The sequence below is a fragment of the Lepus europaeus genome, chromosome 19 (genome assembly GCF_033115175.1).
Source record: "Lepus europaeus isolate LE1 chromosome 19, mLepTim1.pri, whole genome shotgun sequence".
Lineage (NCBI taxonomy): Eukaryota > Metazoa > Chordata > Mammalia > Lagomorpha > Leporidae > Lepus > Lepus europaeus.
This window is the reverse complement of record NC_084845.1, coordinates 66,723,718-66,749,351: the sequence shown is the minus strand read 5'-3', so window position 1 is coordinate 66,749,351 and position 25,634 is coordinate 66,723,718. Positions and strand designations below refer to the sequence as shown.

Here is a 25,634-nt window from a genome sequence, read left to right as displayed (position 1 = left end):
AGGGCCGTCGGGGTCACCTGCCGGGTCCAACACGCAGCCCAGGGCCTGGCGCCCCGGTGAGAGGTGTGTTCTGGGTGTCAAATCACCCCGAAAGGTGCTTTGCCCAGAAGATGCTGACGTCACAGCCGACTCTCAGGAAACATCAGCTCATGTTCTGCATCGTGGGGAAGTAAACCCAGGTTCTATTTGTGGATTCATTAGCAGACAAGTCCTGGAGCAAAAGGTAGACCGCTTGCCTGTGCCTCTGTGCACGTGACATGGTCTCGGCTGTCCCCTGCCTCCAGCTCCCTGTGGCAGACCCAGGAAGGGGAGATGATGAAGACCCACTTGCCACAGACCTCAGACATGGGCAACTGCAGCCTGCCATCCACCCCCACCCCCCGGGGTCAGATCGGGCTCTGAAACATCCAAAGGCAGAGAGCAGAGCATGGCCAGATGGAAAAGACAGAACCGAGCGAGCACCAGTGCCCGTGGCTTACACGTGTGCTTCCTCAAGGGCCTCAAGCTGGGGAAGGGTGTGGCCTCAGGGAGGGGGCGGGGCGGGGGAGCACTTACCACGATGATGTTTTCATGCTCCTGGGTGGTCAGGTTTGTGTTCTAAAGGGGGCAAGGGAGCAGGCAGGAGGAAAACAAAAGAAAACATGATTCAGAAGGAGAGCACTTTGCTTCCAAGGTTCCCAGTGATCCAATCATCTCCAGCCCACAGTACCCAGTATAGTCAGCATAGCCTTTGTCCCTGTTCCACCACCTGGGAGCACAGAGACCTGGGATGAGGCCGCTGGGACAGGTTTGGGCCCTGGTCACAGCAAAGCTGCCTTGACTCCATGCCAGGTAAGCCTTTTAGGAGCGGCGTGTACATTATGTCAGTGGCGCCCAAACTAGGTTCCCCAGGGAACACTGGTATTCCATGAGCCGGCACAAAGCGTTTCAGCTAAATTTAAATTCTACTACTTGGCTCACAAATCCAAAACCAGGCTGAGAAGTCAATGCTTCCTTCTCCCTCCAGTCTGGGATTTTCTGAAACAACTGGTCCCTGCTACCCACCATCCTGTGGCTATGTGAATGAGGAAATGGATAAACAAGGGATGGTGGGAAAGCTCAAAATGGCAGTTTTCTTTTCTGCTGGTTTCTGGTATTCTGATGTCTGTTTTGATGGACACGGGCTTTCACTGGTGGCAACTTGCACTGCCTGACAGAGCCACACTTGCTGCATGTGAAGCGACAGCTCACTGTAACAGCACCGGCAAGATCGACTGTTCTAGAAAGAGTCTTGGCTGCCACCACTGCAACAGGTTCATGGAAGGCACAGGTGGCTAATGTGGTCACATCAGCTAAGGCCAAAGAAAAGCTTGTGAGAAGCCAGCGTTGTGGCGCAGTGGTTTAAGCCACGGTCTGCAGAGACAGCATCCCATGTGAGTGCTAGTTTGAGTCCCGGCTGCTCTACTTCTGATCCAGCTCCCTGCTAATGCACCTTGGAAAGCAGCGGAAGACGGCCCAAGTGCTTGGGTTCCTGCCACCCCATGCAGAAAACCTGGACAGAGTTCCAGGCTCCTGCTTCAGCCTGGCCTAGCCCTGGCTGTTGTGGCCATTTGGGGAGTGAAGTAGTGGATGGAAGATCTATCTTTCTGTCTCTCTGTAACTCGTTCAAACAAATAAGTGAGAGAGAAAGAGAGAGAGAGAGAGAGAGAGAGAGAGAGAGAGAACAGCTCATGAGCCACAAGTGGCTCCCTGAAGGGTGTGGGTGGGGTCAGCCCCAGGGCCAGTGTCTGGGCAATTCAAGATCTGAATAAGGACTGACCCACGCCACCAAGGGTCACGTGCAAAATGCTTCTTGGACTCTAACACCTGCCCCTTTCGTGGACGCTGGTGGAATGCGAACATCTGGCTGGCATTTTCAGCCCAGGGACAAGGAAAGCTGACTTCGGCTTTTCCTTGTGACTGTGGCACCGACTAAGATTCTGTTGTCTCACACCCGAGCCCTATGCACTGTGACAGCTTCTCCTACCGCCCCACTGGCTGACAGGTGACCCGAGACACACAGGACTCAGTCGCTCACCTGGTGCACGGGTAAGAGTGACACAATGGAGTCTGAACACCTGTTCATCCTGAGTCCAAAGCCTTTGGTCTCCGCCCACCCAGCTGTGCACTCGCACCTGGGAGCAGCGCTGTACCTCAGGCTGCCGTGTGCAGCTCTGCAGGGACCAGCCCATGCTCACCCCACCCCACGTGTTCTCCCAGGAAGTCTCGGGCGCCCAGCCACAGGGCAGCTTTCTGCAGGGAACACTCTTCCCCTACCGGGGCGCAGCGTACTCCCCACAGCTCCTGCACTGGAGAGAAGGCTCAAAACTCACACGAAGACCCACACTGCACTCTCAGCTCTGCAAAGGCCTGGAGGTCAGGCACGGCCAGCCTTGCCCTGCCAGAGGACACGGTGTGCTTTCTCAGGACCGGTCCTCCCCTGCTTCCAGAACCTGCCACCTGCCCGGTGCCTTGGTCATATCTGGAGCCCCTCTGGAGATGGCCCTGGAAACCAGCTCTGGGCATTCCAAACAAACACGACAGCACACTGGGAGGCCGTCTCGCTTTTCCAGCCTCTGGAGGCCTGGCTGAGTATGAGGAAGGCGGGGTGGGGGCCCAGATCACAACCCTTTCCCATGACAAGGGGGAACGTGGCATCTATCAAAGGCTCTCGGGCCACACAACTCCTAAGTTTCTGAGCATCTGATTCCCAAGCCTGTAAAACAGGCAGTGGAGGCTCAGCCCTGATTTGCAAATGAAAACCGGGCTCAGCCAAGGCCACTGAGCACGGAGGGCGGGGCCAGCTGTCTGATCCCTCGGAATCTCTCTCTCAGACAGTTTCATCTCCCCACCTGCCAGACATCTGGCCTGATCCAGGTTTAGGTCACATCTACGTCACATCTGTGTGCACCTCACAACAGGGCAGGCCTGGGTGTGGGGCCCGGCCCATCACATATCTGAACGATCCTGGACAAGCTATTAAACTCCATACATTATTTAACTTGCCTGTGGGGCTCCTGGGAGACTTTTCGCAGGTCTGGGGGCTCATCCAAGTGATCGCTGCTTGGAAAGGCAAAAAGCTGAGGCAGCCTGCCTGGGTGGGAGTCCCAGTGCGGGCCCAACCACATGCCAGCTCTCAGCAGCAGAAGGGGACAGTAACACTGAGCCCTGGCCTGCACACAGTAGGTGCACAGCACAGGGGAGCTTCTTCCATTTGCTTCCTTGTAATGTCTTTGGCTCCACACCCTTGAGTTTGGGGGTCAGCTGACTTTAAGATCCTGGAGATCTATTTACTGCCCTGGCAACTGTCCTGATTAGTGACGGTTTAACGGTGGCTCAGCTGGGTGGGTGGACGACATGGTCTCCAAATGAAAGGTGGGAGCCCCAAGGTGGAGTTACCAGCCCACTGCGGCCAGCTCACAGGAGCCAGACAGGCCCCTGGGCATCTCTGGCCCCTGCTTCCTCAGGCGTGAAGATCCTGCGTGCGTGGATCCTGGCACCTCCAGTCTCCCTCTTCTCTGGATGAGAATCTGAGGCCTGAGGCTGGACGCCAGGCACTTGGCTCTGCAACTCCGGGTTTTGACCATGGTGCATCTCACAGCCTCCGCTTTTCCTCTTTGGGAAACGCAGCCTGTGCAACACTGCCTGTGACTACTACTGCCAATCACTCTCCACCTCTGGCCACAGCTCCTCCTAGGAACTGTAGGACCCTGTCCATTCAGCAGCCTTGGAGGGTCTAGGCCAAGTTCCTGGCTAACCTACGCCTGGGGAGAGAGGACAGTGCTCTGGGCAACAGGTGCTTATGTGGAGCTGCACGAGAGCACGCAGGAGCCACCCAGGAACTGGGGACTGCTCTCAGGGGAGCAGGAAGAAGCACCCTCTAGCAGCTACGCCCAGTTTAAAGCAGGAGTCGTCGATGCCCGTGGCTCCAGAGGCCGGGCCTGGGAATACGTGGAGGAAGCATTGATATTTGCAAAGCGCTCAGAATAGCGCCTGGAACAGGATAAACAGAAAGACGCATGTTTCCGAGGCGCCTCGCCCTTGGAACCCACCACGAGCTGGCTCACTGATGGAGCTTCCTGTTTACTGCCCGTCTCCCTGCTGGAGGGCAGGGGGCAAGTCTTTCTGCCAGTGCCCAGGCTGGTGCCTGGCACATAGCACACACTCCTGTGCGGGGCAGCCCAGCAAAGCCAACGGCACAGGCCCACCAGCGTGGTGCTCAGTGGCACTGGTTGCACACGGTGGCTCCCTTTTCTGATTATTTTTTGGTTAACCTGGATGTTCCCACTGTATTGTGGAATCTCCTGTGAGACTGGAAGGAGGTCAATCTGTTGGCGGCTTAGGATGGCAGGCACCTGGACCCCCAGGGTTCAAGTGGGCCAGTGCTGGGCTTGTCGGGGCAGGGGGGGAGTTGGGAGGAGTACAGATGGGGCACCTGCCCCAACCACCACAGGGCAGGAAGGAGAGGCCGCCTGGGGAGTGCCCCTGCGTGCCCCTCTTGGGAACGAACTGGACAGTTCCAAAGGCAGCGCTGGGATCCACAGGCCCAAGACCAGTGCCTGCCATCCCCCATCCCTGCTAAGACACTGGACAGCTCCGTGGGGAGCCTCAGGCGAGCCTCCCTCTCCATTGGGTGGGGAACTGCTCTCTTCCCCCAGCGGCAGTGAGAGCACCCCTGGTGACGGCTCCTGGGCGGGGGTCCGCACTTTGCGGAGGGCAGGGCAGGTACGGGGGGCGGGGCGCGCCTCACCTCTGAGAGCAGTTTGGAGACGATTTCCAGTGGGGCCTGGTTGATGGAGTCATCCTGCAGCGGGGACGTGAGGGCCATGTCCACCAGGGTCCGGATCTCTTTCAAGACAACTTCCCAGCGGCTGGGGTTGCTGAGGACTTTCTTGTACTTGTAAATTTTTTTCTGGGAGAGACAAGGAAGACAGGCTCGATCACACCACTGAGAACACAGGAGCAGGAGCCCCGGGTGATCAGAGTCAGACGAGATAGGGTGCACAGGGGCCCGAGGAACTAGCCACACGGACCCCTCCCCCGGCTGGGGAACCGACGCCGAGGCGAGCCGGAGCACTGTCCAGAGCCATCAGGCGCTGGTACGACAGCCAGGTCGGAGCACACAGGCAGAGGAACTTTCCACAGCTTCCAGAGACTGGAAAGAACTGAAACTTCGCTTCCCAAAGCGTTTTCTGCCGAACGTCCTCCCCGAGAGGAAACCGTCACCCGTTCGTGGCCCACAGAGGGGCTGTGTGTCTGCACAGGCTGAACCCAACAGGTCCCTGGGACTGTGGTGTTCAGCCGAGCGACGCCACAGGCAGGAGTGGGCTGGGAACTCAGCCTACGATGGCCCCTGGGAAAGCCATGGCGGACTCATCATCTACCTGGCGGGGAAGACAGGCGCCTCCTCCCCTTCGCCGGGTGCCACACTGGAAGCCAGACAGTGGACAGGCAGGGGCTGCTGCCTCCCTCCACCCCTCCACTGAGGTCCGCCTCTCTGACATCATGGAAACCACGCTCCCTCCCGGCTCCCGCTCGGCAGCTGCTCTCTCTAGCTGGGTGCACTCCTTCATTAACCACTCTGCTCCTCAGGGAAAGCCTGATTTTGGTGACACGGTGCCAGCCTTCAGCTGCAGTGACATCTTACAATCGCTGAGCCAAAGTCTGGATGAGGGAGGAGGCAGGAGGGGGGCAGGGTGCCCCTGGGTGCCGAGAGGCACTGGGGTGGCATGGCTGGTGGGCGCCGGGGTTAGAGTTGGCTCGTCCTACCAAGCATCCCACCCATTGGGCCCCACCCTCCCCTTCTGTACCTGGGGCACCACGAGGCCTCGCTGCCAATTACCGTGTGAAACAGTTCCCATCCTGCACCACATGGCCAAGCTCTGAACACAGAGCCCAGACAGAGCGGCCCCCACCAACAGACAGAGAACCCTGGCACTTTACCGGTCTCTTTAGAAAAACTCAACACAGGATGAAATGCACAACCCACAGCATTGCAACTGGTGCCCTGTCTCCCTTCCCTCCACCTCTTACTCCCCATGCTTTTCTGGGGCTTCTTACGGCTACTTCCACAATTGTCACCCTGCCTGCCCACGTGAACTCGCACTGCAGGCAGTCTCCAACGTCCCCTCTCGCCACTCCAGGTCTTCCCCACGGTCTCACCCTCTCGCTCCTTTGTCTCCCTCTCTGCCTGTGTGGCCCCCTGGGCTGGCCGTGTTTTGCCTACTCCCCCGCGTTCTGCATCAGGGACTAAGAAGCAAGCTGGGGAAGTGCAGGCAGCAGTTTGTATCCGGCAGGAGGAAGGAGAAGACTGGACACAGTCACTGCTCGGTCATCTTAGATCCTTAAGAACCCGCAGGTCCCGTCCAGGTGGGTGTCCAGGAAATGAGGTCATGTACCACACACGATGTTGACAATGAGCATGGGTTCAACTCCTGGTTACTTTAGTGGCACAAAGCACACAGGGCACTGAAGCTGCTCTGAAATTCTAACCAGCCCCTAGCCTGGTCCTCATAACCGAAGCCCCTCTGCCCAGTGGTGGGAGTAGGCGGCCAGTGCTGCCCGGACTTCACACCCGTGTCCCTGCACAACACCAAGGCCCTGCTGGGACACTTCCTGCTGTGAGCACCCAGCCTGCTCCAGGAGGGAAAGGCTCCTTTGAGCCCTGGCGTCTGTGGTTTCAGTCTGGACCCAGAGAACTGCTTACTTTTTCAACGACCATGAAATGATCACAAAAAAGCTCATTGCATCCAACGGTCCAAAGCAAACCGCAGCGCCGCACACCCCGTCTGCGCTCAGCACACGCTAGCCTGGAGCGTGCTCCGAGCTCTCCGTGCCCTCTCGCATCAGCTGTGAATTTTTTACCTCCAAAAGGATAATGGCTTCGTTCTTTTGCTGGAGATGATGCACGTTCATTGTAAGAAGTTTAGACCACACCAAGAAACACAAAGAAGAGGAGAGGTTTTAAAAAGGCCTCAAGAATCCCACAACCAGAAATAGCTACCATTAATACGTAGTGAACACCATTCTGGCCAAGCCCCACTTTGCAAAATGCAACCAGCCTGTCTCCTGCTGTCCACACAGAGACATGATGGAGACACAGAGGTGATGAGTCCCTATCACCCTCGTGCACCCGGTCCTCATGGTGCCCAGGGCCCCTCCTCCCTGCCGCTTTCTGCTGGGTGCCCAAGTCCTGGCTTCAGAGGTGTGCACCACGTTCAGTCAGAGGTGCCACTGGCTGTAACCAGGGTAACGTTTAGCGAGCACACCCCACGCCACGCCTTGTGCTGAGCTCGGATGAACAGGGTCTCATCCAGTCCTCACAATAACTCTACGAGCTGGGGCCCTGTCACTGCTTCAACAGCCTTGACTTCAGACTCCAAGACAAAGAACAGAGCTGAGATGTGATTGTAGGAGACAACGGTGAAGAGCAGGGCAGTGAGACGGGGAAGGGGAGGGCACTGGAAGGGGAGGAGCATGACGGTGAAGCCAAGCGGCAGCTTCACCCCCTGCCAGCAATGTGGGCAAGGCCCTGCAGGCACCCTCGGAGACGGTGCAGGCCCTGTCTTAGAGGACGCACCCAAGGAACAAGGGAGCTGGGCACCTGCCACCAATTCCCTTGAGTCTCCAAAACTTCCTGCTGCCTGTGCCCACGGTAAGAAATCCCAGAGCCGGCAACCTATGTGCTTGGGCAGTCTCGGGTGTCCAGAGCCAGCAGCCTGTGGCCTTGGGTGAGGCCGAGCTGAGTGACTGCTAGGACTCTCTCTACCCCGGCGACTTCCACGTCCCACACAGTGACATGACTTGCCCCAAGTCAAGCAGCCAGAAAGGTACAAGTCAGGGTCAAAGGTGGCTCTAAGCTGACTCCGAGGCGCTCCTTCTTCCCATCATGGTCAGGGCCAATGCAGCAGGGTGGAGGGGTGGGAGAGATCTGTCAGGAGACACTGAAGAAGGCAGGGGGGAGGCTCAAGAATGAACCTGTAAGGCTCTGAGAGGTCATGGGTGTGGGGTGCGGGGTGGGCCATGTTAAGCCCCAGCACAGGGCACTCAGCATGGGGCCGGGGAGGTCTGCCCAGGCACACAAGGCCTGGCTCCTTCTCCTCAGGGGATAAGTTAGGGAGTCTCACGCAGGAACTCCGCCGGGCTCATCTGTGATGAATCATGGTGGGGCTGGGGCTAGGACACCTCCGGAATCCCGACTCCAGGCTCCAGCTGCAGTAGGATCCTCCCACTGCGTCCTCTCTGCCAGAGGGGTGGGTGGCCTAGTGGTTTGCTCCATGTGGACTCCATGGGCCACTGGATTCCTTTGAGGGGGTAGACAAGCTCTGGGAACTGTCTTGTGGCTGGACATGTGACTGATGTTACTAAGAAAGGTCTTGAGACCATGAAACCAGGAACGGCCTCACATGTTTTCAGAGCTCAGATGCCTGCAGGGTATGGAGCCACTGGCGGCCACCAGCCTGGATTCTGGGACGGCGAGCTGCTGCAGGTACTTTGGAAGATGGGTGCACAGTTTCTTGCAATGTCAGGTGTGCACTCCTCACATGACCCAGCTGTCCCGTTCCTAGAAACCTTCCACAGAAAGAAAAGCACACTCCACACGAAGCCACGCACACGTGAACGCACAGAGCAGCAGCGTCCGTAAGAGCCACAAACTGGAAACAGCCCTGATGCCCACCCAGTGAGGAATGGATAAGCAAGACCACATACAGTCAGACAAGGCACAGTATCTGACAGCCCAGAGAACTGAGCCACACACACACAACAGCTGGATGGAGCGTTCCAGCACACGCCCAGCAAAGAAACCAGGCACGAGAGATGTATGGCACCGTCCAGCACAGGCAAGGTTGGGGCTGGCGCTGTGGCGTAGCGGATAAAGCCGCCGCCTATAGCACTGGCATCCCATATGGGTGCTGTTTTGAGTCCCGGCTGCTCCATTTCTGATCCATCTTCCTGATAATGTGCCTGGGAAAGCAGTGGGAGATGTGGAAGCTGCTCTTGGCTTTCAGCTAGCCAGCTCTGGCCATTGACCATCTGGGGACTGAACCAGAGGATGTTGGATTTCTCTGTCTCTCTCTCCTCTCTCTGTAACTCTGCCTTTCAAATAAAATAAATAAATCCAAGAAAAAAAAAAAAGAAAAGAAAAAAGAAAAAGCAAGGTTGCAGGGACAGGCAGTCCAAGAGTCACCGCTCGGGGCTGGGGACTGGCGACCGGAATCCGACTGCCACCAAGCACAGGCACATCTCCAGCATCGGTGAGGGCTGCACAACTCTGAACACGCACACTTACAACAACTGAATCTTGGGGTATAAAAAGCATACTTCAGTCAAGCTGTACTCACACAATGTCACTCTAGGCAAGTGGTGGATAGCAACAGCCACGACAAAGACAGCACAGCCCAGGATTCACATCTCAGTCTGCAGCTCAGATGGAACCGCCACCCACCCACCCACCATTTCACCCATCCACCCACCCACCCTCTCTGTCCATCCGTCCGTCCCTCCAGTGACCCCACAAAGCTGACTGAAAACCATCGATGACACCATACCACACGCGGCACTAAGTACTAGGAACCCACACGCGGTGAGCAAGGCAGACAGGCCCTGGGACTGCTGAACTCCGAGTCTGTTCCCCGTGCCTCAGTTTCCCCACCTGCAAAGCAAGGAAGGAACCAGCACTGTCGAGGGCTGCCCGTGCCTGTTCCACGCGACAATGTGCAGAGCTGCCAGCTACACAGCAACTGGAATCATCACCTACTGAGTCCTGGGAGGGAGCGGCCGGGGCAGGCAGGCCTTGGGTGGGCTCCCGGCACCCGTGACTAAGCCCCACTGGCTACCAACTGATGGAGCAGCACGCAGATCTCTGCTTGCCGTCTGGCAGAGCTGCCACTCCATCGCCACCCTCGCTCTCTGCTTGTCGGGGAAGGACGTTACCTGGGCAACACCCGCCATCTCTCTGGTAACCGCTCTCTCAGCAGAGGCAGGCACTGACGCCAGGCTTCTCAGGCCTCTGGGCTCCGCCATGGGAGATGAACTGTCACCGGGAATGCGCCCCTGGCGAGGAGGGGCTTGGCGCGAGAGGCTGGGGCTGCTGCCTTGCTGCCCACTGCAGCTGCTGAGGCTCTCGCAGCCACAGCACGCATGCTCCCCACCACCTGTCACGGAGAGCGGAGCCGCAGAGGCTGGGAGGACCCCACAGAGACAAATGGGCCCTGCAGGACGCGGAATGGCCTGGACAAGCTTGCAGCGGCAGCTCCTGGGGTGGAGCCTCCTGCTCACACGGAACTGAATTCAAACCCAGAGCCTCAGTCACGCTGTCACGGCACCTGCTAGCGGCTGTCATGCTGGTGGCACAGAGAATGTCTTCGTCATCGCAGAAAGTTCTAACAGCACTGCTGTCCCCTCTGTCACCCACCTCAGAGGCCCCGCAACACACTCGGCCCCTCTCCCCCAGTCACCACGTGGCACAAGGAGCTGGCTCCCACCTGCCTCCTACCACAGGAGCCCCCACCTCCCCGGGACCCCATCTCCAGCTTTGCCCCTGTGTTGGCAAAGCTGCTTGCAGTGGCTGCCTGCTGGCCTCGCTGGGGCCTCCCTGACCCAGGACTCGCCACGGCTGCAGGGCCCAGGACACTCAGACAGGGCTGGGAATGAGGCAGGGGGTGGGGGAGGCATGGTTTCTCTAATCCTGCAGAATGGCTTCCTTATTAAACCTCTGATCATCAACCATAGCTGTTTTGCCATCACACACAACTCGGGCCTGGTGATTGTCTCGTGTCTTACCCCTTCCCCAAACCACCTCTCCGGCCTCCAAGTCTTCATCGCCAGCCCAAGGCCAGCTCCTGAACTCCCAGCCCTTCTTTGTGACTGCATGGGAAGAATGAAATGCAGTTCCCTGCCCTGTACCACCTGTTGCCTGCTGACCTACACCAGCCCCGCCACCAAGCCAACCTGAGGTCTTTGTCGCAGCTCCCAAAGGGAAGGGGACGGCACCTCCCAGCAGGCTGAACAATCCCAGGACCCACGCAACCAGAGGGCACGCACAAGCCTACTTACGGGCTTTAAACTCACCAAAAGATACTCAGCTTAAATAGAAACTGCACTGCATTTTATTTTTTTAAAGATTTAATTACTTTATTTGAAAGGCAGAGTGAAAGACAGAGAGGGAGGGAGGGAGGAAGCTCTGCCATCGCTGGTTTACTCCCTAAATGCCAGGAGCCTGGAACTCTATCCAGGTCTCCCACATGGGTGGAGCCCGGATACTTGGGCCATCGTCTGCTGCCTTTTCCAGATGCGTTAGTAGGGAGCTGGATCAGAGCAGCCAGGACTCAAACTTGGCCCTTGGATTGGGATGCCACTGTCACAGGCAGCAGCTTAACCTGCTGTACCACAACAGTCCCCAGCACCTGACTGTAAAAGAAATACTGTAAATGCATGTTTGCTTCTGTTACAGATCAGGACGGTGGGGCCACGAGCTTCTGGGATGAGACTGACTACTGCTTGATTCTCTCCCCAACCGGAATTCTTCCTTTGCCTCAGGCTCGTTGGGGGCAGCTCCTGAGTGCTGCTGGGAACCACAGGGGTATCATGGGCAACTGCCCATCACCCAGGTCTGCTCAGGGACTCCAGGCTCGACAAGCAAGCCCTGCAAGGGACCAGGCTGTTGTCATTGATAAGACTCATATCCCATGGTCATTTTAAATTTGGGGCCATTTAGAAGTACTCGCAATGTGGTACAGCAAACCCCACTATCAAGTTTCAGAAGGCTTCCGTCACCCCAAAGGAAACCCTGACCCATCAAGCAGGCTCTTCCTCTGTCCCCCTCCTCAAGCCCCCAGATGCACCCATCAGCTTCCTGCCTGTCTCTATTTTGGACATTTCATCCAAACAGAATCACACACAGAACGGGGCTTGGCGTGTCTGGCTCTCCCAGCAGGCAGCACGTTCCCAGGTCCCTCTGTGCGGCAGGTGTGTCAGTGCCACACCCTTCTGGTGACTGTGCAATGATGCCGTCCATGGATGTGCCACCACCGGTCCATCTGCACACACATTGCGGGTGCCAGGGTGGGCAGCGCTGCCCTGCGCGTTGCTGCTTTCTGCTGACAACGGGATGCAGGCGGCCTGCACTGCACTGCCTTGGGACACCGCTGGGTTCAGTGGGTCTTTCGGGAGACCCCAGCGTAGCCAAGATCAGCCCTGCGCCCTGTGACAGACAGGCAAACGCATCAGTGAAGACCCTTCGAGGGTGCCTGATTTCAGACGGGTGTAGGGACGTTCAGTAGGAAGCTAGAAACCAGCCTACGTGCGATAGAGGACAACAGCCCATCTGCAGAAGCTCACCGTGGACGCAGCCCGGGATTTTACACCACAGAGTCCTGTCTAGACCCTGGTCACTTTACAGGACTCTCAGCCTGCCCCCAGGACAATCCTCTCTCCTCAGCCCCAGATGGGTTACCCGGCCTGCTAATGTCCCCTGGCCTGCGAGCAGGGAGCTGGGTTGAAAGTGGAGCACTCTGACATGGAATGCCAGTGTCACAGATCAGCTTTTAACCCACTGCTTCCCAATGCTGGCTGTCCACTTGGCCTTCTCATCAGGACTCTGCTGTGGGATGAGGGTCCATCCAAAGCAGTGTGACGTCATCTTGACTCTGTTAATCTGCAGAGACCTTGTCTCCACGTGAGGTCGCGGTCAGATGCCAGAGATTCAGACTGGATCAGGCATTTTGGGGAGACAAGATTCAACGGACAAAGCAGCTGTGTGACCCTGGGGAGGCGCCTCTGCCCGGTGCCAGGTGGGCTCCCCAGTCTGACAGCACCGAGCAGTGAACCTGGGGAGGAAGTTCACCTAACTCACACTCAGCAAACTCCGTCCCAAAGGGGGAGGAGGAGATGAAGGAGAAATGGCGGGGAGAACCGGACCTCTTTCCCTTATAAGCCCCAGTCTGTCTCCTGAGGCACCCACCAGGCCCGCCAGGTGTCCTCCCTCCATTAAACCACGTAACCTTGCTTCCCCCAGACTCAGGGGGCACCCTCTCTCTCTCTCAGATTCTGTCCCATCTGTTTGACCTTGCTAATTTGCTTTCCACCGCTCTCTGTCTCACATCTGAATTCTTCCTTGCGCAAAGACAAGTACCTATCCCACCCATCTCCGCTAACAGGGCCGCTCATTCTGAGTGGTGCACGGGCTCTACAGAAGAGCAGGGAGCAGAAGAGACAGCCCATCTGTCTGAGGAGCCAGGCATGGCACAAATCACTCTAGAAACAAAGCCGCTGGGGACGGCGACAATGCCCCCACCTGACTCCACAGCAACCACTGTGCATGATGGGTTATGACTGGTGACCTGGCAGCAGGGCAGGGACCACTTGTGGAGGGCTCTCCATAGGCTCGGCCCTGCACCACATGCTTCATAGAAGATCATCTTTGTAATCCCAACAGCCATTCAGTGAGGTGAATGGTACAATCAGTCCCATTTTACAGATGAGAAAAATCAAGGCTGGAAGAGGTGGAATAATGTAACTGGGGAGAGGCAGACAGAATTGGGATCCAGGTATTCTGGGGTAAAGAGCACGAACCATCATACCACTCGGAGACGAGAGTGCCTTCTGCACCTGGCTGAGTCTGTGGCTTCCTGCCCACGGGGAGCACAGTGGTGGTTACAGACCAGTGGGTGCTGTAACCAGAGGAGGAACAGGCACCAGGTCCCCTAAGTGCCCACTGGAGCCAGTCTCCCTGCACTCATTACCTGCTGTCAAGGAGACAGCGGGACTCGGGTGGGTATCCTGCTCTGGTGCTCTGGGGGCATGGGCTCGTTGCCAGGGTAACTGTGAGTCTGGCTGGCGAGATGAGCTGGCCGCGCTGCCAGGCGCCCATCTGGGTGCCACACTCCCCACACCGTAGCACTGGCTGTGCCTTGGGCTCGAGTGCACTCATGATTTGTGTGTGTGGCATTGTCTTCACGGAGCTGTGAGCTCCTTGGGGGTGGAGACCGTGGCTCAGCTGTTTATCTAGTGTTTCCTGCAGTAACTGGAGCCCTGACGGGTATGTGGCTGGTGCTCTTGGTTTTTGTAAAAGGTGGGGGCAGGAAGACAGGAGCACAGCGATCAGGAACAGCAGCAACTGTGCATTAGTGCCTGTGCTGGCCCTGTACCCTCAGCCCACCCAGCGCTATGGGCACTTGCCTGGGGGATTCTGATTCCCTGGAGCTGGGCAGGGCCTGGGAATATGCATAAAGCAGGTAGGATTGGTGTTCCTGAGCCCTCTACACAGCAAAGCTCCGACCTGCGGGCCCGGGGACTCTTCTCTGAGGTAGCCTTGCCTGTGCTGTCTTGTTCTGCTAATGGAGAAGAGACGGTGGTAGTGAGGGATACTGCCTTGCCCAGGGTCACACAGCTGCTTTGTCCGTTGAATCTTGTCTCCCCAAAGTGCCTGATCCAGTCTGAATCTCTGGCATCTGACCGCGACCTCACGTGGAGACAAGGTCTCTGCAGATTAACAGAGTCAAGATGACGTCACACTGCTTTGGATGGACCCTCATCCCACAGCAGAGTCCTGATGAGAAGGCCACGTGGACAGCCAGCATTGGGAAGCAGTGGGTTAAAAGCTGATCTGTGACACTGGCATTCCATGTCAGAGTGCTCCACTTTCAACCCAGCTCCCTGCTCGCAGGCCAGGGGACATGGCAGAAGATGGCCCAAGCCTTTGGGACCCTGCCGCCTACATGGGAGACCTGGATGGAGACCTGGGCTCCTGGCTCCATCCAGGCATAGTCCCAGCTCTTGCAATCATTTGGGGGAGTGAACCAGAGGATGGAAGCCCTCTCTCTCTCTCTGTAAATAAATAAAACTTTTGTTTAAAAGGGCCATGTGGAGACACACACACATACAACACACACACGTGCAGGAAAGCAAAGTGAAGACAGAGACAGACGGGAGGGTGGTGTTCCCTGCAGGGAGTGAGCCAAGGAGCCCTCCCCAGCATCGCAGAGGGCACGCAGCCCTGGACACACCTGCCTGTAGACTTCTGGCCCCCAAACTGTGAGAGAACAAACTTCTGTTGTCTGTTACTTTCTGACAGCAGCCACTGGAAACACACACAGCTGGGAAGCAGTGACAAGGACCAGGCCGAGGGCCAGGCTGCTCACTGCTCTGCTGCCCGTGTCCAGACCGCTTATTTCAGGAACATGATGGGGACAGTGGGTCGGCCCTTCTGGGCTGCGGGACAGGAGCCATCAGCTCTCAGTGTAACCTGGGTTTGGAATCTGTTGTGCTTTCTTCCCCTGGGGAGGAGCGGGGAGAGCTAATGTCCGGTCCCTTTCTGCTCACAGGAGACAGAAATGCTGACATTTTCCCTAACAACGCCTGCCCCAGCCTGTGAACGGATTGCATAAGCCCCTGCGCTGATTGGGAAGAGCTGGGCGAGCACGCCTGCACTCCTGCGCACCTGCATCACCCGTGATGTCAGAAGGGGCCACCTGGGGACCCAGGAGGTTCCAGAGGAACTTCCAGGAGAATTCAGGCAGGGAGGTGCTCGCAGGGCTGGCGTAGGGGCCTTGGCAAAGAGAAGTCGTGGGGTGGCTCTGGTCCGGAGCTTTCTCTCTAAGAGGGCCGCACAGCAGCCAACCCCACGGCTGGCACCACCTGGGCGACAGCCTGGGCCTCCCTCGGCTGGGCACTGTGCTCACGTTCACTACAGACAACCTTGTCGGGTTCTCAGTCCTGGACACACACGTGGACCTGCACAGGGGCTTAATAAAACCCCATGCTGGAGTCCAGTCTCGAGTTCCGTTGTACTGGCACAGGGGGCAGGACAAAAAGAGGCACCAACACTTTAGAGAGGGGCACCAGTGCATTTAAAAGCACATTCGCACACCCATGTCCACAGTCCCATCATTCATGATGGCCGAAAGGTGGAAGCAAACCATGTCTGGTGATGGACAAAGCGTGGTGCACAGACACCACAGGGAACGTGGTCCAGCCTCCGACGGGAGGCAAATCCGACACCTGCTACAGCACACCTGAGCCTTGTGGACTTCACGGTGAGCGCAATGAACTGCCATAGAGGGCAAGGCCAGTACTAGTCCAGAGTGGGCCAAGTCACAGAGACGGGGCTGTGCGAGGGGGCACAGGAGCTGGTGTTTAATGGGGATGGAGTTTTAGTTGGGGAACGTGCAAAGGTTCTGGAGACAGACAGTGATGATGGCTGTCTAATTTGAATGTACTGAATGCCATTGCACCACCTCTCAGATGCGGCGAACACAAGCATATCTAAATCGCCAGGGGTCTGACCGTGCAGCCAGGGATCCGCAGAGGTGCCCCCTTCAGTGACATAGGAACGACCATGCAGGGGGCAAGGGTGACCTGTAGGGTCAGTGCCCTTACAAAAGGAACCCAGAGAGCTACCCTGCCCCTTCTTCTGCAACGGGTCTCAGTGAGAAAATGGCCATCTACGGTCCAGGAAGCAGGCCCTTACAGAGAGCCAATCTGTCTTGGTCTTGGACTTCAGCTTTCACATGCGTGAGAAAGACATTTATTTCTTCAGTATAAGCCCCCAGTTGAGAGACTGAACAGAGTAAGACACGGAGGAACAGCTGGAGTCACAGGAGCTGGGAGAGGCAAAGAGTGGAAGGATCATCTCCCAGAACCCCTGGCAGAATGGGGGGGGGGGAGTGAGTGTGTGTGCCTGGGGGTCTGCTGCACTGTCCCAGGACACTAACTCAGCGGGGACATGCCTGGCTTCCTCTGGGCCCAGGCCACAGGCCCCACCCAGCCCTCACACCCTCCTTATTCCTCGCTCACTCGGAGCTCCGTGGGCCACCACCTCGCCCCAGCCTCGGAAGTCCTGGGAGCTGTTCTCCCCTTCGCCGTGTGCATTCGGGGCAGATCCAGGCTGGAATTGCTTTTCTGCTGGGTTTTTTTTTTTTTTTTTTTTTTTTTGCCTGTGTTGCACAGCCTCAGGCAGATTATACTCTGCTCCCTCTCTGGTCTCAAGTTTCCTTGTCTGTAATCTCATACGAATTTCATACACAGGCTGGGGCTCCAGGAGGCATGCACCAGGGCGTGGAGCTCAGCTGCATCTGAGACATGTCCAGCTGTGAAGCCACATCCAAGTGCTGCACATTTAGCGAAAGAGAAATAAAGGGGGGGAACTGCCCCGAATTTCAGAAACTGAGGAGCCGGCGATGGTAAACACCTCCCACAGAATTCTCCGAGTGGCCAGAATCCCATGAGATCCTGTCATTCTGACGTTTTAGAGATCTAGCTTATCTAATGTTTGAAATATCATGTGTTCTTTGAAAAATGACAATTGGACGGCACTGCATTCGGGGAGCGAGTGAAGTGCACCGGAGCTGTGTCCTGCGGGACTGACTCTTGCCCACCACGTCCTGCTGGCCACCAGCATGGGCACACATACCCACCCCAACGTAAAACTGACACACAAAATGAGGCCACACCACAGGTGTTTGTCTCCCCACCCCCACCCCAAATCCACTGTGAAACCAGGCTGTAGGTCAGGGCGCCAAGAACACGTTCCCAAGGAGCAGAGAACAAATAGTACCCCGGGCTCTGCAGGCCGCTCCACGGCCACACTCAAAGACTTGGCTGTTGTAGCACCAACAGGCAGGGCTGCGTTCCCCATGGACAGGAATAGGTGGCGGCCAGGTGCTGTGCAGACCCCTGGTGCCTGCCATTTCATCTGTCTCCAGGGCCTGACGTACTCAAATATAAACAGACAGGTTGCTTTTGGTCCCCCTTTTGTCTGACAGAAGAGGCATCCCATTTTGCATACGACTGTACACCTGCCCTTTCTCCCTTAAGGTCCGGTGGGAGTCATTCCAAATCCTCTACTGTCAATTCTCCAGTGGGGGTGCAGGGCAAGGCACCCCCAAGCCACCGGGCACAGCCACGAGACGTTTCTAAACAACGGAAACGGCGTTCACAGAAGCCTGCCCGTCTGACTTGGCACCGAGCACCTGTCCTCTCTGGGGTCTTCCTGGCACAGCCCCCAGCTCCCGCTCAGCGACTGCGGCAACCCAAGAGCTCTCTGCACCCCACAAAGACTGCACTGCGGACCTCATTCACACGAGATGGTATTTTCTGCAAAAATACTCCTGATTAACAGCAACCCATGAAATAAATAAAAAATTGCAAATACCATACTGGAGGCTGTTCTTCCTCCCCGACGCAGCGTGCAAGGACCCGGCCCCGGCCAGCTTCCCTGCCCGAAATCACAGGGAGCAGTCCAGGGCTGTTTCCTTTCAGCCCGATAAACGGAGCCCTCTCTGTCCCAAATAAGGAGGTCCCTAGCTCGGCCTCCAGACAGTAGCATCTCCGCAGTGGCCCCGGCTGTTTGTTTTACTAAGAAACGTTATCTAGCGCTCAGCACTTCAAAGGACGCCTCATGTGCTCAGCACTCTGCCTGGAGTCTCTGTTCCCGGCTGCCTGCTCCAGCTGCAGGCAGTACTCCCACTACACAGGGCCTGGGTTTATGAGAACCCTGGCAAAGGACCCGGTTCCCTGATGAGTTCACCCACAGTGGGTTCCCTTAGTGCCTCAAGATGAGTCAAGATGTCACACTTGCACACGGCACGCTCTATCTTCCTGAGCCGGAGGCCACTGCACGAGGTGGCTGTGCCCTCTTTCGTGAGGAGTCGCTCTGACGGTCATGCTGACAGTGCGACAGGGGCGGCTCGAGATGAATCCTGGGAGAATGAGTTCAGTGGTGCTCATCAGGGTGAATTCTGTGTCACCTGCGCAGATGTTGCCCCCCCCCCCGGCCCCCAGCAGAGCAATCCCAAAGCTGTGAGCGCATTTCATTGCTCATGTTTGACCTCAGGCTGCAAAGGACCAACCCCAAGGAGGCTTCAGACCCCGAGTTTGAACTCTGGCTTGGACATGAGGGAAAATTCTCTAGTCTGAGATTAAGTTTTCCTGTCTGTAAAATGAGGATGTAGGGGCTGGCACTGTGGCACAGTGGGTTAAAGCCCCAGCCTGCAGCACTGGCATCCCACATGGGTGTCAGAATGAGTCCTGGCTGCTCCACTTTTGATCCAGTTCCCTGCTAATGCACCTGGGGAGGCACTGAAGGATGGCCCAAGTCCCTGAGCCTCTGCTCTCACATAGGAGACCTGGAAGATGCTCCTGGCTTTGGATGAGCCCAGCTCCATCCTTTGCAGCCATTTGCGGAGTGAACAGCAGATGGAACTTCTCTCTCTCTCTCTGTCTTTACCTCTCTTTGTAACTGTCTTTCAAATAAATAAAATAAACCTTAAAAAAAAATGAGGAAGTAATGCTCACTTCTTAGGGAACCCAAGAACCTGAGCTGGATAACATGAAGAGGGTAATAAACAGTAGGTGCTCAATAAATGCTTACTGCACTCTCCTCTCTCCTCAGGCTGCTGCAGTGCTTCAGAACCACCCGGAGGCTGTGAACAGCTTGCCGGGTTTATGAGATGGGAGACCCGCATATCTGGAAAGTTCTCAGATGGCACAAGTGCAGCTGGTCTGCAAACCCCACCTTGAAAACCACTGAGTTACTGGCTCCGTATCCGGCCATGCAGCAGCCCACAGGCTGGATAACAGGAGGGCTCCCTCGATGGAAAAACAGTGTGGACTTAGACAAGCCCCTCCAGAGCTGACCACCACGAACGGACAAGCTGCTCAGTCTGCCCTGGCTTCCTGGTGTGTTTTTTAAGGTCCTCTGTGCTCCTGAACATCTGTCCTAGATGAGGGGTCCGATTCAGCCCAGTCTTCCACGGGCTCTCATCCATGCACCTGCCAGGCCCCCGTTTCGCCAGCCCCACTGGGCAGGAAAGCAAGCCGGCACTCTGCTGCCCCAGGTGGTGGGCTTCATTAGCAGGGACTTCCGGTGTCTCAGGGCTTCTTGCAAAGCTGACGATTGGTCCTAAGGGTACGCTGAGGCTCCTCGGGGAGCAGGATGCGGGCCAAGGCCACCAGGGCCTCACGGTTCTGGCACTGTCTCCCAAACACCTTTGCTGGCTGACTGTAGGGTGAGGTGAGGGCCCAATTCCTCTGTGGGCACACGCGCTGCTCTTTTCAGTCTCCGAGTCAACGGGCATTCGAGCGTGGGCCACCCTTCCCTCCCGCGGGCTGCACTGCCCTGGTGCCACCCTCACGGTGGCTCCCTGGCCCTCCATCAGCTGGGCCAGGAAGGGACCAACTGCAGGTTCTTGTGGAACAACAGGTCTTGCTGGTCGAGACACTGCCTCCCATTTATGTTTAGAAAGCTTGTCTTTCAAGGGGGAGAAAAAAAAAAAGAAAATTCTGCCTTAAAGGGCAGAAAACTAGTTCACCCGCAAGCCGTTTACGTGAAAAACTTCCTTGTGTGGCTCAGTGACTCATCAGCCCCCATCAAAGCGTGCGCTGGATGACACATGGAAGCCTGGTGCCCACTCCATTGCCTGGAAAAAAAAAACCCAACAGCCCACAAATGTGACTTCTTCCTGGCCGCTGGGAGAGCTGCTGTAGCCATTCCTGAGGCCGGAAAGGGCCAGCACATGCAAGGTGGGGGTGAGGGCGTCTTTATTTTCAACATTTAAAAATGCTCATTTTATATGAAGGGCAGCCAGAGAGACACAGAGAGACATTCCATCTGCTGTTTCACTTCCCAAACAGCTACAACAGTCAGGGCCAGGCCCAAAGCCAGGAACCTGGAACTCAATCCGGGTCTTCCACATGGGTGGCAGGGACCCAACTAGCGGAGCCATCATCTGCTGCCCCCCGGGGTGTGCAATCCAGGAAGCTGGATCGGAAGCAAAGCCAGGGCTCAAACCAGACACTCCAATAAGGAACACAGGTGTCCCAAGCAATGTTGTCACTGCTGCACCAAACGCCCGCCCCCAGGGGGAGGTCTGGAAGGTTCCCAAGGCCTAACTCCAGCTCCCAGAGTGCAAGGAGCCCTGGCAGGGACAGGAGGGAGAAGCACAGCCTAGTGGCTCAGACACATGGTGCAAACCAACCTTCCCCACTTCCCAACTCTGCAAGCTGGGCAGGTCACTCCACCTGGCCCCTGGGCTCCAGCTGCTTCTCCTACAGCATGGGGACAGTGACAGGGTCCCCAGGGTGAAGGCTGGGCAGCTAAGTGCCTTGCTCTGACTCTGGCAACTAACACTGAACCCTCTCTTATTTGAGGAACTCCATTTCCCCACGTGGACAGTGTTTCACTGAGAGCTGAAGTCGCGCCCAGCTTGAACTGGGTCTCAACAGAACACAGCAGCCCCCCTTATCCGCAATTCCACTTGGCACAGCCTCAGTGTCTCGAGGTCACCCGCAGTCTGAAACGCAAGATCCCAGAAATACACAGTTCATGCGCACCACACTGCACACCACGACAAAGTTTCACACCCTCCCTCTCCGTACCAACCCTCGGTCCAGTGTGGCCATGCCTTATGTGCTACCTGCCCGTTAGTCGCTCAGTAGCCATCCAGGCTATCAGACCACCTGCCGCAGCATCACAGGGCCCGTGTTCAAGCCACCCTTGTTTTGGGCGTGCAATGGTGCTGGGCACGTGGGAGGAGCCACTGATGCAGTTCCCAGCATGCCCTGGGGGCCTGGGAACTGATCCCCACAGGAGAGGACAGACCACAGCACTTCGAGCTGTGACAAGCAATGTGACAAGGGGGTCTGCAGACACAGCAGCATAACTTGTGATTGAGACAGGGGCAAGGAAGGAAAGCGTGGATCACAATCTGTGTGGTGCTTACAAAGGCCCTGCCGGACTGTCACCAGGGCTGCCCCGGGAAGTGAACTTGAGGGAGGAGGTGCCGACATTTCGCACCTGCCTCTGCTTTCAGGACTGTCATATACAGGCACCCATTTCATTTCTCTTAGATGTCTGGCAGGGGAGACACTGGCTGCAATGGGGGCACTTTCTGGCCTGACGAAAGCTCAGGTGTTGTTTGCTCAGATGAACACAACAGTGGGAACTCCACACACACAACAGCAGAGCCTGGATTTGAGCCCAGCCCTGGCTCCTGACTCCAGCTTCCTGCCGGTGCAGACACCTGCCAGGCCCATCTCTCAAGTCAATAACGGAGTTTCTAAGACTTCAGACTGCCGGGGCGGGCTTTTGGCGCAGGGGTTAAGATGCCCATGCCCTGTGTTGGAGCACCTGGCTTTGCTCCTGACCCCAGCTTCCTGCTGATGTGGACTCTGGGAAGCAGCAGTGATGGCTCAAGTGATTGGGTTCCAGACACCCGCACGGGAGACCCGGATGGAGTCCTTGGTTCCTGGTGCACCTGTGCAAGTTATTTAGCAGGTGTATGTACGTATGTATGTACGTATTCTGATTTGAAAAGCAGAGGCGAGGGGAGAACATCTTCCATGTGCTGAGTCACTCCCCGAAAGCTCACTCAGCCCCGGGCTGGGCCAGGCTGCAGCCAGGAGCCAAGAACTCCATGCAGGTCTCCCACGTGAGCGGCAGGGAGCCGAGGAGCTGAGCCACCGTCTGCTGCCTTCCAGGGTGCGCATCGGCAGGAAGCTGGAACTGAAAGCAGAGCCGGGGCTCAGATGCAGACACGGTGATGCGGGATGGGAGCATCCAGAGCCGCACCTTAACAGCCGTGCCCAATGGCCGCCCCTAGGTAACTCTTCTGAACAGAATTTCCAGCCACAGAGGTCAGTCACAGAAGAGCTAGGATTGTGTGATTTCACCGAGATAAAGCTCAAATGCAGGAGGGCCGAGTCCACGCTGCCAGCAGTCGGCACACAGGAGCGGGGCTGGGGGGCCCGGGACAGGCCCTCCCCGCTTCTTGATCTGGTGCTGGTTCGGCTAGAGAGGATTCCCGCTTTTCACTTGTGCACGCTTCTGTATGTTTATTATCCCTTAGGGAAAGTTCTCTTTAGAAATGGACCAAGAGCTGTTTCCAAGAGCATTCTGCCTGGGGACGGTGGGGGCCGTGCAGGCTCAGCGACTACCTGGCCTGCACCCCTACCTCTCCAGGGCCACGCCTGTGCCAAACCCGAAGCCGAAGACCCACAGGTCCCCTCAGCCAGGCAGGGTGGGGTCCCCCGTACCCCATGCTGGGGCTCCCCCCAGTGCTGGGTTCAAATCTCAGCTCTGCCTGTGTCCAGCTGAGTGACCCTCAGGTTCTGCTGCACGAAGCCCCCATCAGGGGCCTGAGACGTGGCGCGGCAGGGGAAGCCACTGCCTGCAATGCTGGCACCCCCACCGAAGCCCCACTCTGAATCCCGGCTGCTCTGCTTCTGGTCCCTCTCCCTGCTAACATGCCTGGGAAGGCAATGGAAGGCGGCCTGAGGACTCAGAGCCCTGGCATCCAAGTGAGAGACCCCGATGGAGTTTCTGGCTCCTGGCTTCAGCATGGCCCAGTGCTGGCTATTTTGTCCATCTGGGGAGTGAGCCAGCAGATAAAAGTACGCATGTTCTCCCTCTCCCTCTCCATCTCCCTCTCCCACTCTGTTTTCACATAAATAAATCTTAAAAACAAAAACAAGCGGGCCTCAGCAATTGCAGTGGTGTCGAGATGGCGCACAGGGAAGCCCCTAGCAGGGGCCCAGTGACTGTTTCCCTCTCCATCTACTGCAAAGAAAGCCTGGGGGAGCAGGAGCTCGCCTCCCCAGGGCCACCCAGCCCTCTGCCACTTGTTAGTTTCAATCCCCAACACTCCCCTTGTCATTAGTTACAGGATCCCCAGTGACCCAGTGAGAGGCCCAGCCTGTGGCAGGGAGACCCTGAAGACTGTGGCCTGCCCCAGGAACCAGCAGCTGGGGCCCCTGGTGGCTTGTCCCGGGGGGCCCGCAGAGCACAGTGGCAGGGCAAGCACCCAGCTGGACCCCAACTGGGCCTGTGCTCTCTGCATCTCAGCCACGGCCCCTCCAGCAGCCTTGTGGGGAAGACCCTCCTTCCCTGGCTTTCAGCGGACGCCCTCTCATCCCCCTCTTAGAGGTCACAAAGCTGTCTTTGACTGAGTGCGAAGAAGTAACCTGCATGGAATTCCTGCCCTTCCCGCCGAGATGAAGCGGGCAAGCACCTGGGCCCCTAGGAGGACAGAGGCCAAGTCCTGCCTGGCCTTGCCCGGCCGCCTGGCTTCCTTCTCAGACCATCCCACACGGGGCACACCTCGACCCGGGGCACGGATCTGGAAGCTCCACCAAGGCTGCCACAGGGCCCAGCCAGTGGCATCAGGCCTGGATCCCTGCAACACTCGAGGACGCACAGGCCTAGGGGCCACGACAACGGGCAGTGGGGACCTGTCAAATGAGTGAGCAAGAGCTCTGACTCAGCGGGAGATGTGCAGTGACTGACGAGAGACATCTGCCACTGTCACTGTGGTGGGTGGCACGTGTGCTCTATGTGTGCCTACATTTCTCTTTCTAGAAACTTCTCTTCCTTTTTTAAAAAAAATTTTTTTATTTGAAGGAGTTACACTGTGAGAGAGGGAGAGAGAGAGCCATTTTCCATCCACTGGTTCACTCTCCAAATGGCTGCAGTGGCCAGAGCTGAGTCAGGTGGAAGCCAGGAGCCAGGAGCTTCCTCCCAGGTCTCTCCACAGGGCCCAAGTAATTGGGCCATCTTCTGCTGCTTTCCCAGGTGCATTAGCAGAGAGCTGGGTAGGAAGTGGAGTGGTTGGGACTCAAACTGGTGCCCACATGGGATGCCAGTGACGCAGGTGGTGGCTTAACCCACTGTAACACAGTGCTGGCCTCTACAGCCTTCTACACAAAGGATTCTGAATGAACATGTACTGAGTGGCCACCACATCGCAGATGCTGCTCTAAACTCCACAGCTATGAGCTCTCGAAGACCCAATAGGTTGGGTTTTGTTATGAACCCCTCTTATGTGGAAGAACGGTCACTATCCATGGTGGCGAGCCAGGACCGGAACCCAGGCAGTCTGGCCGGAGCCCTGTCTTTCAGGCAAAGAAGAAATTCACTCCTTTGGAAGCAAACTGACCAAGAGCCACCAAAAACCCCTGCTCTCAGGCCAACTATCCACTCTTCTGGAAACCTATCCAAAACAAGTAATTCAAAAGAAGTAAAAGCTTAGCGAGGGGATCCTCAACGGCATTATGCATAACCACGGAACACGGTGGAACACCTCCAACACTGGGCGGCAGAGGCAGCCATAAGCACGTGCACCATGGATACCTGCTGGAAGGCTCAGTGCTAATGCTAGGTGGAAGCTGCCAAGACTGTCCACGCCTGGCCACAGCTGCCGAAACGCCCATGTCCAGCAGGGCGGAGGCTGCAGCGGGGCGTGCAGGGGTCAGGAGTTGCTGTCCTTGCTACGGCTGCAGCAAGGTAAGAGATGGGCTGAGGGCCAAGGAGACAGACAGTGATCCTGAAGTGGTTAAGACACAGGGCGTCCTGGACCAGAGGGGACAAGCCCAGCCAGCAGGGTTGGGGGGCAGGAGCGAGGCAGGACTGGGCACTCAGCACCCAGAGTGTGGAGCCCAGGGATGCTGTACCTGGGGCTGAAGTGGAAGCGGCTGGGTCCTGGGCTTGACCTTCTGGCCAGGGAGAGGTGTCTGACGGTAGCTGGGTTGGGCTGTGCTGACGGAGTAGGACAGGATAAACCGCCGGCCCCTACCCGTGAGAAAGGGGGCCTTGCCAAGTCAGAGGTTAATTCACATAATCCTCA

General features: G+C 57.0%; 1 protein-coding gene across 1 annotated transcript in view; it reads right to left on the bottom strand.

Moving 5' to 3' along the window:
- The window catches only part of CMIP (c-Maf inducing protein), a 212,960-nt gene that overhangs the window by 35,340 nt on the left and 151,986 nt on the right, over window positions 1-25,634 (bottom strand). The window contains exons 4-5 of the mRNA XM_062176295.1: window positions 4,769-4,930; window positions 556-597 (exon numbers count right to left, since the gene is read on the bottom strand). Of these exons, the coding sequence (XP_062032279.1) occupies window positions 556-597; window positions 4,769-4,930 (204 nt within the window). The remainder of the gene's footprint in view (window positions 1-555; window positions 598-4,768; window positions 4,931-25,634) is intronic.